The 16,655-nt window shown below is 37.3% G+C and overlaps 1 protein-coding gene across 1 annotated transcript in view; it reads left to right on the top strand.

The window, feature by feature from the left end:
• Positions 1-16,655, top strand: part of DIAPH3 (diaphanous related formin 3) — a 482,025-nt gene that overhangs the window by 97,973 nt on the left and 367,397 nt on the right. The window contains exon 4 of the mRNA XM_028105625.2: positions 10,551-10,681. Coding sequence (XP_027961426.1) covers positions 10,551-10,681 — 131 coding nt within the window. The remainder of the gene's footprint in view (positions 1-10,550; positions 10,682-16,655) is intronic.

The raw sequence follows: 16,655 nt of genomic DNA, 5'->3' as shown, positions 1-16,655 counted from the left end.
GTGTCATATTGAAGGCAATGGGCCGATGTGAGAAAGCTTTCCTGTGAATAGAAGGGATGTCGATGCTAGTTAGGTATTGATGGATAATAATGTAATGTGTTGACTTTCTTTTATTACTTCAGGTTAATTTCTGAGTGGCTAAAATTAGTGTTGGATCAATCTTTTTTTTTTTTTTTTTTTTCCTGTAGAGCTATTTTAGAAACTGAGAGGGGGGAGCCACAGATTTTTCTGTATTTTATCATGTTCCTTTGTAAAATGTACTTGATAATTCTAAACTTTTAATGTATGCTATTTTTAATGTATGTTAAAAGCAGAGTCCAAAATTATAGGCAGAGTTCTTGGTACATAATGGTGCTCATTGAATGTTTATGGAAAAAATATAACTCCTAAAAGGAACTCTTTGCTAAACTTTTTGTTGGTGAACACCCCTTTCTGCATGACTTTTCATTGCTCATAGTTTCTACTATGAGTTTGCATAATATCATCTCTGAATAACATTTTATTGGTACTGGAGATCTTTGGGGCTTGTAAATGTTCTGAAAACAAGTAATTCATACAGCAATGACAGCTTAGTGTTTCTGTTGATCAGTGACATTAGAGATGCTAGAAATCATTTGAAAAGTGCAAGGAAATTGTTGCAATGCATTTTAATAGCAATATACATGATAGTAATTTAGATTATAATTACCCCCTTGGCAGCAACTGTGCTTACCTTGTTTTGCACAGTGCTGATTCTGCGGTTTTCTTAAAATACTGTCCTTATCAGTGCAAACTATTTCTTTAAATAGTCTCCACATTTCATGTTATCTTATTTGTCTTCACTAGTCTCATCACTTGAATTAGGTTCCAAGAATACAGGAGTTACAATGCTAAAGAGAAACTGAGGCAGTTAACTTAGAGTTACTGACAGAGAAACAGGCACACACACACCCGTGTAAGACCGTGTGTGCACGCACATACACACACACACGCACACACTATCATCACTATGAGAACTTAGGCTTTTTGACTCCTTTGGCATTATGTTGATGGAATTTTTTTGTTCTTTGCAGTTTACCTGCTAAAAATTACAAAGTGAATGTCATGGAGAGGGATCTTGAGTCTAGTACCTGCATATAAAAATCAGTTAAGGTTTCAGTGCTTTCTTACAGTCCCCCCAAATTTTAAGTTTTTAACTGCTAGAGGTTATATATTTTGGGTCATGTTAAAACATGCTGATTTTTCTTTATGGGTTTAGGTGTAAGCGACCGTTACCTGTCATTGAGGAGGTAGTACAGGGAATTTGGGTGCAGACTACATTCCAAGAGGAATACGGTATGATTTAATGAGTTTAGTAATAGTTTAGAATGATTGGAGTTGTGTGTAAGAATAATTTCGAACTTCTGTGATGTCTCTGATAATGTAGGCAGACTTGCTTAAAGCAACTGTCATGTGTTAGACATTCTACTAGGAACTAAAAGGTCATTTGTCCTCACCCACATATACATTAGGGGGTGTCCTCCTCTTGCAGAGCATGCAGACTTTCTGTAGATAGCCCGTTTGACTGTTTTTAAAATTAGGCCACCGTTGAAGGGTGGATTCTCCATACCTGTGTAGGAATCATTCAATTATTTGAAAAAAATGTAAGTTCTTTAATGCTGTCTATTGGTAACTGGAAATTGGGTGTATTTTTAATTTATCATAGAAAAGGTATTTCAAATTCTGCAAACAAGTAAATGAAATAGAATAATGGAGAAACTTACTGAGCAGGTCTGATACCTGAACTGAGATGAAATGCAGGCATGGACTCGGGTACAGAAATGACTACCATCACCTTGAATAGTACGTAGCAAAAGAAAGGATATTTGGTTTCAGAAATACAGAAATGGTGAAGGAAGTAAGTGGTGAAAGTACATATTATTTTTTATATGCTTTATTGCTTTTTGTACCTTCGAACACATTTAATAAGGAATCTGACAAGGGGAATGTTATGTACTTTTCTTTCTATCCTGCATTTGGTATTTCAGAATAAAATTTACTAAGGGATTAAAAAAGATTTAAAAATTATGTTGGATAAACATCCTTCTAATTTTTGTGATGTCAGGCAGACATCCTTATCTCACTAATGTGTTCTGATACCATGGGGGATAAAGCTTTCTAAGTATTTTCATCTTCATGGCTAATGGAATCAGATAGGCAGATGTGGGTGTCCTTCCTCTCTCCCCCTACTTCCTGCTTCCTTTGAAGTTCTGTGAAATGAAAGAAACACAAGAGCTGTGCTTAAAAGGAATATTTCTGATTATTCATGTGTCCTATTTCTCCCCACAATTTCATTTCTTATGTACCTGTATGTTGACAGTACTCTAATAAAAGGGGAAATCCTGCGAAAGCCGATCACCCAATTATCTGGTCTATTTCCTATGTCTTTAATTTGAGATCTTCCTTTCTGAGTAAGTATTCTTTCTTCCAGAAATTTTTCCTGGTGACTTATCTTCCTCTCCTTTGTTGTTTTAATCCTTAGTCTATGCATACCTTCGGTTTTATTACAACCTCATTCATTCACTGAATGCTAGGCATGTTACGAGGGACTAATGGCGGAGCTATGAATTAGGCAGCAGCAGACACTGTCCTTAGTGGAGAAGGCTTCACACAAAGAGGTGCTAGCATGTACTGACAGACTCCATCTTAGTCATAGCTCCCTTCTTATTCATATGGCTCCCTAACCTTTGCTTTTCTTCCTGCTACTGCCGCTGCCCTCATCCTTATTGACATCATTGCTCACCTAGAGGATCCATCCAACATTCCATCCTCTCATTTCCTTGAATTTCTCAGTTCCAACAATCTTTGTTTTTCTACCCAATCTCAACCACTTATTGCCTCGGGTTAAAATACCACCTATAAATATCGTTTACAGACTGAGTATTGTTGATCTTTGTGCTTACTTACTATTCCCACTGTAAGAATTCCATAACCATTTTAGAACTGCTGATTCATTGACTCTACCATTTGTTTATGTCCGTTGCCTTCTAACCACCACGCCCTTCTTTCCTTATTGACTTTAGACACGTACTCCATTGTTACCTTGAGTAACAATCTGTTCGCCTCTTGGTCCATATAAACTCTGCCCTTGGTCAAACTCAACTTCCTACCTTCTCTGCCTTTGCACATTCACACGGCACGCAGCTGGGAGGAAGCATGCAGCCACACTGGCTAGTGTTTTCTGAATGACTACAGTCGACATGTTAGCCTGTAACCCTACCACATGGCCCTTGCCAGTGCACTTCGTGACTTTCTGAAAAAGATTTCATACGTTTCTTCTATCTCTAACTCTGTGTCCTCACTCTTAGCCAATTATATTGCTATTTCTATCCCCAAGAAGGTCGATGCAATCAGAATAGAACTTTCACACCTCACTTCCTGATCACCAGGTCTAACAGTCTACTTGAGTCTTTTCCCTTCATCTGTGCTTGGGTTCTTCTTACAGTGATACACTTGACCGGTGACTGTGTATCATCAGCCCTTCCTCTTTTATCATAGGCCACACCCTTGTCATCTGCTTAAGAGTTTTTTCTTTCCTTGTTTGTTTTCCTGCATCTGTACCTACTTTCCCCCTGCTTGGTTATTCCCATCAGCATGCAAACATGGTGGGGTTCCAACTGCTCCCTACCCCACCCCCCTAAATCCCACTATAGGTTCCCCTCCAGCTGCTGCCCCAGTTCTTTGCTCTCCTTTATGGAAATCTGCTCAAAGGAGTTGTCCATTCTTGCTTTCCCCTTGACCTTCTGACCAGGCTCATCCCCAATCTACCATTCATGCTGCTGTTGAGCGGTAGATGGCAGCGCTGCTCACTTAGTTATTAAAAACCAAAAATTTTGGCATCATCTTTGAATTTCTTTCACACCTCACCTCCAAACTCTCAGCTAGTGTTGTCTGGTCTAACTTCATATTGAGCCGATCTCATGCCTTCCGTCACTGGCTTCTTGTACCAGGCTACTTGTCAACTCTTGACCAGACAGAATGCCAGCCTTCTAATTGGTTGTCTTGTTTCAGGTTTTGCTGCTTAGAGTCTGTTCCCACACAGTAGCTAGAATAATCTTTTAAAAGTGTTCGATTTTTAATAGATCTTAAAATTTATCTGCTGGGTACTTCCAGTAGTTTTCCATTCCCTCAGAATAAAACCCAAAGCCCTCACCATGGTTTGTAAGACCCCCTCAGGGACTAGCAAACTTTTGTATGAAATGACTAGACAGTAAACATTTCAGGCTTTGTAAGTCACCCAGGGTTTCAGTTACTTGTGCTGGTGCCCGTGTTTCCTCTTCCTCCTCTTCCTTTATACAAGCTTTTAAAAATGTAAGAAACACTCTTAGCTCAAGAGTCCTATAAAAACATCTGGCACTCAGACTGCAGTTTTTCCCCTGCCTCCAGGACCAGCCACCAGCTTATTGTGTGTCTCCTTGTTCTCTACAACTCTTTGTCATGTTCCCTGGCATTTTGAGATGTCTTTTTGTTGTCCTTTGAATCTACTCAGTTCTTTTCTGCCTTTTCCTTTGGCTCAAAACACCTTTCTTGCAGATTTTCCACATTTCCCGCCCCCCCCACCCCCCAACTTCATTCTGGTCTCTGCTCAAATCCACCCATCCATCCTTCCTCTCTTCCTCCCTCCCTCCCTTTCTCTTTCTTTCCCTCCTTCCCTTCCTTCCTTGATTATTTAAGAGCGAGAGAGTACATGAATGGGGAGAGGGGAAGAGGGAGAGAGAGAATTTCAAGCAGACACTCTGCTTAGTGCAGAGCCTGACATGGGGCTTGATCTCATGACCCTGAGATCATGACCTGAGCCAAGGTGCCCCTCAAATGTTATTTTCTTAGGAAAATATCATTTGCTCAGACTTGGGACTCTCAAATAGCTACTTCCCCTACCACTTACTTTGCTTCTTTCATCTTCCCCATTTAAGCACACAGCATCACATTTTTGCTTGGGCCAAAAACCTAGATAGGAGTTGTCTTTGACTTGGACTTCATGTAAACAGTGTATCTGCATTGTATCTACATCATCTATCTACACAATGTAAACAAGGTCTGGAAAGAGTAGGTGCTCAAAATATCCTTCACATAATAAATGGTAGTTAAAATTATTTTAATACAGTGGTGAGCATTAAGAACATAGAATCCATAGATGGGGGACTCACCTTTTGTGGCTCACTAAAGGCCTGTCCCGGGAAGTTAGTCTCAAACCAGATCTGATGTGTAGGAGTAGGCCTGTGCCAGGATGCAGTGGTGATGGTGAGGGTTTGGGTGAGAGCGGAGGGTATTAAGAGGAAGGAATCTCAGGTGAAAATGCAGAAGTTTTTAGATAATAGCTCAAACTGGAAACACTTAACTATGGCTGTAATAAAGAATTATTTTTAGCCAGTAAGATTATTCTGTCCTTCCCAGTTTTGATTGGTAAAAATCTGCTTACTGCCCGCATTTAAAATATTGTCTGTCTTTACCCCTACCTTCCACCCAAACACAATTAAAACTGTTTACAGATATGCTTCACTGCCTTGAACCTGAGAGTGTCGCTGGACAAAAGATTGACAGGTTGGTCTTGGTCTTTCATATAAATGCAGCCATACATTATGTACTTTTTCTTGATTTAACTCAGCACTCTTTTTTTTTTTTTTTAATGTCTGGTTGCATTATCAGTAAATTTGTTTATTGTTGCATAGTATTCTATTGTAAAGATATACCACAACTTGATGAATGCTTGTGTTATTCCCAGTCTTTGATTCTTACGAATAAAGCTGCTGTGAACATTGTATGAATAATTTTGTTGTTGTTGGTTTTTCCTCCTGCTTAACACCTAGCTGTGCAATTGTTGAGTCTGCTGTTCTATTTTTTTATTTTTTTAAAAGATTTTATTTATTTGACAGAGACACAGCAAGAGAGGGAACACAAGCAGCGGGGAGTGGGAAAGGGAGAAGCAGGCTTCCTGCTGAGCAGGGAGCCTGATGTGGGACTCGATCCCAGGACCCTGGGATCATGACCTGAGCTGAAGGCAGACCCCCAACGAATGAGCCACCCAGGCGCCCCTGTTCTGTGTCTAATTAAAGGAAACTACCAAACTTTTTGTCAAAGTGGTGATACCATTTTACATTCTACCAGTATTGTGAGTGAGTTTTAGGTGCTTCACATCCTCCCTATTCTAGGGGGTGTGTAGTAATATTCCATTTGTGTTCTCCCCCCCCCCCCCGGTTTTAAACTGCATTTCCCTGGTGACAAATGATTTTGAATGTCATTTCTTATTATTGACCATTCATATATCTTCTTTGGTAAACTCTTTAGATCATTTTTTAATTGGGCTGTTTTATTTCTACTGAGTTGTAGGCCTTCATTAAATGTTCTGAATACAGATCTTTATGAGATACATTTGTTGTTGGGAGAGGCAGTCCGCCATGGGCCCTGAGTATCCCTGTATATTTATTCTGGTTACCTCAAGAATGGAAGGCCTGAGTTCTCCTTACCCAAACCATTTCTTAGTCTTGTGTTTGCAGTGAGCTGCCTTGAGAGGTGGTTAGGTCTCCCTGTAGACAGTGAGCAGGCTTGTTATTATTCATTATAAAATTGGTGAGTCCCCCAAGCTTAGTGTCCTATAATGCAATCCACTGCATGCGCAGGCATCCGTCAGGGAGCCCATACGGGACTTGGTGGTTTGGGGAACCAGTAGAGGTATAATCAAGTCCTTTGTCCCTAACTAAGGACTCATATGTTTTCTACCAGCACTTACAAACCAGTAACAGACTCATGTAGCTTGTTATGTAGGATAAAGTCTCAGACTGTACACATCTTAGCTCATATTGCAGATATTTTTCTCCTAGTCTGTGGCTTGCTTTTCATGGTGTTAATGAAACTATCTTAAGAGTTGTTTGCAAAATGGAAGGTTTAAATTTTGATGAAGTCTAATTTATCAATTTTATAGTTAGTGCCTTTTGTCCTAAGAAATCTTTGCCTCCCTGATGGTAGTGAAGATTTTCGTCTGTGTTTTCTTGTAGACGTTAAATTTTAGCTTGTACATTTAGGTCTAAGGTCTAGATTCACTTTCTCTCATTTGGATGTCTAGTTCTTCCGACACTGTTTGTTGAGGAGGTTCTTCTTGCCCCATTGAATTCCATTAACACCGTTGTTGAAAATCATTGACCACGTAGGTGCAAGTGTATTTCTGGACTCTGTTCTACTGATACTATTCTAACTTGATTACAGTAGCTTTATAGTAAATTTTGAAATCAGATGAAATCCCCCCAACTTTATTATTTTAAGTTATTCTATTAGGGTTCCTGCATTTCCATATAAATTTTAGAAGCTGCTTCTCAATTTCTGCAAAACTTGCTGGGATTTTGATGGTGATTATATTGAATATATAGACTGTTCTTCAGAAAATGTATTTCTTAACAATGTCTTAGTACCGAGTTTTCTGATCCATGAGCCTGGCATAACATCATTTATTTAGGTCACGACCTTCAATACCTCTTCACAATGTTTTGTACTTCTCAGAATAGAAGTATTTCTCTTCTTCTGTTAAAAATTTGCCTGATTATTTTGTGAGGGCTTTTTGATGCTATTAAAAATGATAAGTAGTAAAATTTTATTTCCCCACTGTGAGTAGTATTTAGAAATAAAAAAGGTTGAGCTTTTATTCCTGTGATCTTGCTAAATTCATGTAGATAATTTCATTTGCAAATACAGTTTTACTACTACTTTCCTAATCTATTGTTGCCTTACCACACTAGTATCTCCAGTACAATACTGAATAGGAATGGTAGAGCCAACGTGCTGCTTGTGTTCTCACTTTTAGGGGGACCAACATGTTGGTGTGACAAACATGGGAATTAGAGTAGCTGGAAGACTTTATGAATGGGGGTATATGATGTTCTATTTCGTGTCATGAAACAAACTAAAGAACTACTAAGTTCAGTTATCCAGAAATCTCTGGATCTCCTAGAACTTCCATTTCATGGAATTGACCTCTTTTGTCTCAATTGAGTTTACCTTTCACTATAGTCAGATGGTGGAAGAGTACAAATTCCAATGTTTTAAGATAACTAAATCATTAGCTTTCATAATAGAAGTCAAAGGTAATACTGAAAACTTAGTAGTTTAGAGAGATCAGAGTAATCTGCTATTTAGACATATTAAGTAGCCATTAAAAGAAACAGTTAAGGGAATGAAAATGATTGCCTCTGAAAGATACGGTTAAGTGGTGGGGGAGGTAACGGCTTTTTTTTTTTTTTTTAATGCATTTACTGCTTTTTATTCTTATATTTTAAAAGTATTGACTATATGGTCTTACCCATTTATTGTTGAAGGGAATCAATTGATCTGTTCAGTTTTGGTTTATTTTGAACCCTTCTCCCCCATCATAATTATTTCAGTGATAAATTCAGAGTACTGAATCAAGTACTATAAATATCAAGTACTACAAAAAGATCATCTGGTTTAACTTCTGTTGGTATATATTTGGATAAAAATATTGGCCTGACAATATGGCCTGAGAGGAAACTTGAAAAATTAAGATACCAAGAAATTATGCTAGGCAACCTACATGCCCAGTGATACGGGTCTAAATTAGGTAAGTAATTAGGTATGTTAATAGCCTGTAGGCAGGGAAAAAAAATTCACTTAAGATACTGGGATATGTTTATGAAACATGACTAAAAAGCTTACCAAACAATATGCTCTAATATTTTTGAAAGTAAAGTACAGGTGTTTATGAATATATGTGGGATATTATGTACATATTACATGATGAAAAAAACACTTCAAGGAGAAATATCAGATTAATACTCATTTTGAGGCACTTTTTCTCCCCTATTTTCTGTTTTCCAAATTTTCTGTGTTGAACAGGCAATACTTTAGTAATTTAAAGCAGAAAAATTTACTGAGAAATGCTGTCAGTACAAGTTAAATGTATTCTCTTTAATGATAGTCACTGATTTTTTTTAAAAAGTGCTTATTTTCACTGTTCTTTTCACCATTTCATTTTCCCTTTCCACTTTTTCTTAATTTTATGAGCAAAATCTCAGAGTATTCTTTAGTAAATTACCACTTTGCAGTTGATGAAAACCATCAGTCTTTCCAGTGCTAATTTATTTTGCATTATTGGGAATGTTTCCTTGGACAATATTATGTCAAATTAATAATAAGAAAGAAATGAAAAAAAATGCATCTCATTTCCTGCCATCCCTACTAACCTGCTTTTGAACATGTATTAATTCCTTCCCCTTGGATGTATAATCTGTAACTGACATAGATACGGTTCTGGACTTTATTGTTCATCATGCTCATCATTTTCTATCTGGACTATGTGTCTTCTTAATAGGTCTTCTGATGTTTCTGGTATGAGAGTAAAAGTCAAAGTTCCTTTGGTGGCCTGTGAGGGTACAGTCCCTTCCATCACAACTTTTCAGTTACCAGTATGCTTACTTCTATCTCCTTCAGACCTTTATTGTAATACTCAAGTCTGAGGCCTTCAGATTCTTCTGTGAGTCTTTTCTGTGAGCACCCTGTTTGAAATTGCCAACCACCTCCTGGGCTCCTTAATCCTCTTCTCTGCTTTTGTTTCTCTGGAGCACTTTTTACTAGCCACAAAGCAACTGTTTTACCTGCTTATTTCATTTATTGTCTGCCTAGCTTTTTCTCCATGGAGAAGAAAGCTCCATGCATCTAGGGATTTTTGTCCCTTGTGTACTGTTCTATGTGTAACACTTAGAACAGTGTCTGGCACTTAGTAGGTACTAAATATTGCATAATGAGCGAACTCCAACTCTTACAATCTGCCACAGTGAGCCTTCCAAAACTGCCCTGGAAAATCTAATTGGAGAGTGGTGCTCTGTCCCTTCATGATCTGGCTGCTATCCTCATTCTGTTTTAAGTGCTTCTGGTTTTCTTTGTGGTTGTACATGTATGCCATGTGGTAGTCTGGAAGGAGTTCCCAATTCTTAGTGTCCTGAACTGACTTCCCTTCTCCCTGTTCCTCAGGCTTCCCTCATCTGCTTCACCAAGCTAGGGCTTCCTCCTCTGAGTGCCTTGGTACCCCGTTATAGGAATTAGACTGCGCTGAGAAGTGTTATTTCCTTGCTTGCATTTCTCTTGCCAGACCTAGGTTTTGATAATCTCTGTGTATCCTGTGCTTAGAACTGGGCACTTGATGGTAGTTGAGTCAATTAATGACTTAGGGCCCTTTTTTGTGGTGCTTGGAATACTAATTTTGAGAGGGTTGTTCCTGTATTGAGGTTTGCTTTTTATTTTGCATGGGCCTAAAATAGAGGACTATATTTTCAGATATTTCTGTAGTAAATACTTGATTGTTTTCCATGATATTTGGGATTTGAAAAAGTCCTTTTAATTTGCAAACCTTTTTGATGTTTTTATTTTTTGTGAATATCCTGGATTATGCTTTGTATTTGTGGGCAGAAGGAAATCATTCCCTCAAAATAATACTCAGTGTAGTCATGTGTAGCTGCTAATATGAAAGGGGGGATTAATGTAATTGATATTACTTTAATGAAGATCAATTTATTTTCTTTAATTTACAGGGAAGTCTTAAGAGTAGGCGACAGATCTCACCTCAGGAATTCATCCATGAACTGAAAATGGGGTGTGCAGATGAGAGACTTGTCACATGTCTGGAGTCCCTCCGCGTGTCTTTGACTAGTAATCCTGTGAGGTAATTCATCTGTCCAAACATCATTGGGGCATGTTAGTAAATTAAACAGATGTCATTAATCTGTTACTTTTATTTAATACTTTCTTCATGTACCTGCAAATAGGTGGTATATACATCAATGATTGTCTCAAGATAAAAAGTGAACATGTAATATTTATATGCATGATGAAATATAGTGTCAGTACTTTTTGTATTTATTACCAAGTGATACATACCCTATGGACTTAAAAACAAAAATTTTTATTTTTTTCTTAAAATTTAAAAAAACTGGGGTTCCTGGGTGGCTCAGTTGGTTAAGCGTCTGACTTGTGATTTCGGCTTAGGTCAAGAGCTCATGGGTTGTGAGACAGAGCCCCACTTTGGGCTGTGCTCAGCCGGGAGTTAGCTTGAGATTTTCTCTCTCCTTCTCTTTCTGTTGCTCCGCCCACTCACGTGCATGCTCTACCCCCCATCTTAAAAAATTTTTCTTTTAAATTTATGATGTTTTTTTTAAAAGAGAACAATCATGATTAGAAACTGAGTTAAAAAAAAAGATAGCAGGAAGGGTAGAATGAAGGGGGGGGAAATCGGAGGGGGAGACGAACCATGAGAGACTATGGACTCTGAGAAATAAACTGAGGGTTCTAGAGGGGAGGGGGGTGGGGGGATGGGTTAGCCTGGTGATGGGTATTAAAGAGGGCACATACTGCATGGAGCACTGGGGGTTATACGCAAACAATGAATCATGGAACACTACATCAAAAACTAATGATGTATGGTGATTAACATAACATAATAAAAATGAGTTTCACTCTGAATTTTGGTATTGTATACATATTGGCTGAAATTTTGTTTGACATAGAAATACCATTAGTTAACTTTTTCTTTATTGGAAATAAATAGGAGCACATAGGTTGATATTGCCAGATTTAGCAAGTAAAAATAGATGCCCAATAAAATCTGGATTTCAGACATACTAACACTAAAAATTTTTGTTGTTCATCTGAAATCCAAATTTAACTAGGTGTCCTGGATCTGGCAACACTAATACAGATGTCTCTGTAAATCAGGTTTTAGACTTTTAAACTCAGGATATTCTTGAAAAACTTCAAGCAGAAATTGTTAAAAAAAAAAAAAAAAAAAAGCAGTGATAAAATCAGGATTTCAGAGCAGCAAGGCTCTAAGGTAGATCAGTTTTGGCTTCTTTTGTATAATAAATGAATGCTTGTTTTTGTGTGAGAATATATCTATATTAGATGTATGTTTATTTGTATATAAATACATATTAGGGCTAAAATGACTATGGAAGTTAATAATATATAATAGAATCTCTTTGATATCCTCTCTGATTAGTACTTTTCTGGACATTTCTGAAGTTTGGCTACAGTATGAAAAAATCCTTGGCAGTAACAACTGTTTAAAACAAAAAGACCCTACCTGCTGAGACATGAAAGCGAGTGAGGTTTAACTGAGGAGTATGAAAAGTGAACAAAGTATATTTCGGTATATTTCAACTTTATCTTTGTTTTTCCATTTTACCCTACTTCCAGACTGTTCTTTAGATGGAAGTGTGATGGGCAGGAGGCCAGGGACTTCATATGTCTTATGTACTTCTCTTAACCAGGCACAGTGCACAGCACATAAGTCCTCAGTGAAGATCTGTTGATTGAAACATGAAGTTTAATTTTAGTTTCCTTCAGTTTTACCTTGGCTGTTGTTAGAGACTAAGTTGAACTGGGAATTTGAAAGGTATCATCATACGTGAAGAGCTCTGGTTTCCAGTATAATCTGTACCTCTTTAATATATTTAAAAAATAATTGCTGAGCACCTGATATTTACCAGGCACTGTCTTAGATGCGGTGCTTGGGTAAATAGCAAAGCGGACCCATGCCCTTAAGGAGTTTAAAAGTAGGAAGAGGGTGTTCGGAGTTGACTGGGAAGATGCACTCATGTCTTAGTTTATCTGGCAGCCACTGAGCAATGGATTTATTCATGGCTTTTTAATTAGAAGTAGACCCTTCCCTTTATCTTCATAATTTGATTAGATGAAAATGGTAGCAAAAGAAAAACTGTGAAAGGGTTTTATGTACGAATTCATGTATATTCCAGTGGATACAATTTTATGTGATTTTGCTTTAAACTACTGGGAAATAATCCTTTGTCTCTTTCACTTGAAACTTATTTTAGAAATTGGAATTATTTTTCCAAGAAAGGCCAATTCTAGAATATATTAGGTATCTACAAGCTGTGGATGTTTCCTATAAAAGTCTTTTTAATCGAAAATGATAGAAATCTTACCATTGGAGAGGTTTTTCTGAAATTGTGGCACATGGTGTAGAGAGACGAGAGGAGACTCAAGAATCTCTCTGTGTGCAGTGCTTCAATTTGGGGAATGACTTTCCTGGATGTGTAAAAGTTGAAATTCTGCCTATGTTCAAATCTTTGGACTTGGCTATTAGTTTTGTGTCTACTATTGTTAAAGTCAGTTTTTCATATACATGTATTTTTTAATGTGTAGTGTGTGACTCAGTTTCAAGAGAAAAAGAATTAGACTTTGTCAGCTTTTGAGATCCTTGTTAGACCTGTAGTAAATCAGCGTTAAAATATTCTTCAATGTCTGTGAATAGAGGTGAGAGTGAAACATGTGAACTGATTAATGATGATTCTCCCACGCTGGTTTGGGACTGGGTTTTATTTAAAAAAAAAAATCAAGGAACAAGAAGGAAACCTCCCTCCACCCCACGCCCTCCCAGATATGCAATACTTTTAGAGCCATTTATCTACTTCTGAAACTCTGCCTACCAATTATGAGCCACGTCAACATTTTACCATCCAGACAGCAGTGAATTATATGAAAACCGGTGCTTTAAATACCATGTTATTTGCCACCTTTTATGATGAGTTGATTTGAAGAACACAGAATTCTTCTGTTTTGAAGTTTTATTGATTATTCAATATTCTTGGTGACCGTTTTAAGCTAAAAGACACAGTTGCTTTACTTTTGGAACACAAGAAAAGACCAACTTCTTCAAATTGCCACTTACAACTTTTAATGGATCTTGACATGGGCAACAATTATGTTTGAGCTATTGAACACTTTGAGGTGGAAACGTAAAAGAGTAGACACTAACATTATTATGATAGATATATCTAGCATTTTAGTCCATACTCATCTATGCATATAGCATATTAGTTACAGAATATATCTTCATTTTCTCAATTTGATGCAGCTGTCAAAGGCACGATTTCTGTCTCAGAAAATCCAGTCTATCCGGTCCCGTGTGTTGTGATCTTAGGCATTATTTTCCTTTACTTACAGTTAACATGTACATTTTGCAGTTTACAAGACCTATTTTCTTGCTAACATCTTTTTGTTAAATTTCTAAGGTTTTGGAACTAGGTCTGAAAGTTAATAACTTCAAAAAATCACTTTAGAAAAATGTGCAAAATGTACGTTTACTGCAAGGCAAGTGAACAGCCTTTGCGGGTCGTTATTCCATTTGATCAGTGTCGTGTTTGGAATCTAATTTTTCTCCATTTCTGGGCTTAAACACAAAGCTGGTGGAAGAGTCTAATTTTGGAATTGACATACTTTGTGCCATGGACCACACGTGTAAAGAGACAAATAGAAAAGGCTGTGGCAAGCAACGAGATCAACGTATTCATTGGTATCAATGTGATCTGGAGAAAAAAGTCAAGACCAATATTTTGAAGTTATCAATACTTGTTCAAAATCTTATTTTTATAAAATGTTAAATATATAAAAAAGGCTTTGTCATAGGAGTAAAACAAGTACCCACTTGCCTACTAATGAGGCTAAGCTAGAAATACTGCTTGTAACTTTAAAGCTCCCATGCATCCTTGCTAAGTTTTATGTCCTCTTCACCCACTGCTGTGATTAGCACTGTCTTGAATTTCGGACTTTTTTTTCTTTTCATTGTAGTTTCACCATATAGGTCTTCTTAATTCATGTATTATTTGGTTTTATGTCGTTTTGAACTTGGTGGCAATGGCGGCATCTTTCATGCATTCTTCTGGGGCTTTTTTCCTCTCTGTTTCATAGATTTATATATGTTGATGTGTGCAACTACTCACATATCCTCACAATTCATACTGTTTTGTGCCTTTTTATTTCCTTATGTTTTATGCAAAGCTATTGTAAGTAGCATGCAAATGCTTTTTAAAACAATTCTGATAATCTTTGTCTTCATAGCCTCTGTAAAATAGTTTATGCTTCTTTGACCGTGTTCATCTCCCTTTCCATACTCTCTTCTGCTCTTTGTTCCTTTTCTGTATTCTTTCTCCTCTTCCTTAAATTCTCTTGCCTAGGTTTTTAAATCTTTCATGTCACTTTTTTCCTTGCTAATCTGGAAGACCTACTCCCTTTCTGATCTTAGAGAAGAAAGTTAACTTGTACACACTCAAAAAGGAAATTTAATATGCACGTATGTACATAAAAGGGACAAAAATAAGCAATATCCCTTATTTTGAACCTAAGAATAACAGTCACCCTCAGTTAATTTGCATGTTAGTTTTGTGTGATATTTTAATTTTTTCAGTATCACAGATTAGCTGTTACTATTGAGTTAAACTACAAATAAGTGTATATATATACATGTTTGCACACGCATATAATCATTCCTTCTTAGGTCTTTTTCATTTGTCTCTGATGATTTTACTCTTGCTTCAAGTATATCATTAGGTTCCCTTGACAAAATTCTTTTGAGGGTAAAACTCTTGTCAGAAAGTGACTTGATTTGCCTCTACTTTTTTTTTAAATTATATATTTTTTATTTAAATTCAATTAACATATAGCGTATCATTAGTTTCAGAGGTAGAGTTCAGTGATTCGTCAGTTGCATATAGCACCCAGTGCTCATTACATCACATGCCCTCCTTAATGCCCATCACCCAGTTACCCCATCCCCCTACACCCCTCCCCTCCAGCAACCCTCCATTTGTTTCCTTAGTTAAAAGTCTCTTATGGTTTGCCTCCCTCTCTGATTTCATCTTATTTCATTTTTCTCTCTCCCCTATGATCCTCTGTTTGGTTTCTTAAATTACACATATCAGTGAGATCATATGATAATTGTCTTCCTCTGATTGACTTATTTCGCTTAGCCTAATACCTTCTAGTTCCATCCATGTCATTGCAAATGGCAAAATTTCATTTTTCGATGGCTGAGGTAGTATTCCAGTGTGTGTGTGTGTGTGTGTGTGTGTGTGTGTGTGTGTACACCACATCTCCTTTATCCACTCATCTGTCAATGGACATCGGGGCTCTTTCCATAGTTTGGCTATTGTGGACATTGCTGCTATAAACATTGGGGTATAGGTGACCCTTTGGATCACTATATTTGTTAGATCTCTAGTTTAAGAAAAAAAGTATTAAATTTGCCCCAAATCCAAATTTCTCAGAAGGATATAAACGGAAAAGTAAAAGCCTTCCTCCTTTCTGTCAATTTGATTGTCAGACCTGCTGGTCAGTGGTGAACTTCTTGTAATAGTTTCTTGAGTGTTTTTGCCCCAGATTTTTTTAAGTGCATATGTTAGTATGTTAATATTCTTATTTTACTTTACCTTACTGTTGCACACTTTTATTTTTTTATTTTTTTAAAGATTTTATTTATTTGAGAGAGAGCACGAGAGGGAAGAGGGTCAGAGGGAGAAGCAGACTCCGTGCTGAGCAGGGAGCCCGATGTGGGACTCGATCCCGGGACTCCAGGATCATGACCTGAGCCGAAGGCAGTCGCTTAACCAACTGAGCCACCCAGGCACCCGAACACTTTTATTTTTTTTTTTTAAAGATGAACCTTAGAAGTTGCTGTTTTATTGCTCTGCAGGATATCAGTCTTGTATTTAAATTAGCATTTGTCTATCTTTTAAGTCACTTTAAATTCTTTGACTTTTCTAATTCTTTTTGAACCAGGGTCGTCATCTTGCTGGTTCCCTCATTAATGTGGTAAATAAGTATTTGAGATGGCTCATTTTATC

This window comes from Eumetopias jubatus, unplaced genomic scaffold (assembly GCF_037043125.1).
Source record: "Eumetopias jubatus isolate StellerSeaLion01/CBP00866 unplaced genomic scaffold, mEumJub1_p1.0 scaffold_3, whole genome shotgun sequence".
NCBI classification, from domain to species: Eukaryota; Metazoa; Chordata; class Mammalia; order Carnivora; family Otariidae; genus Eumetopias; species Eumetopias jubatus.
Note: the sequence above shows the minus strand (reverse complement) of the source record. Positions and strands in the feature narration are given on the sequence as shown.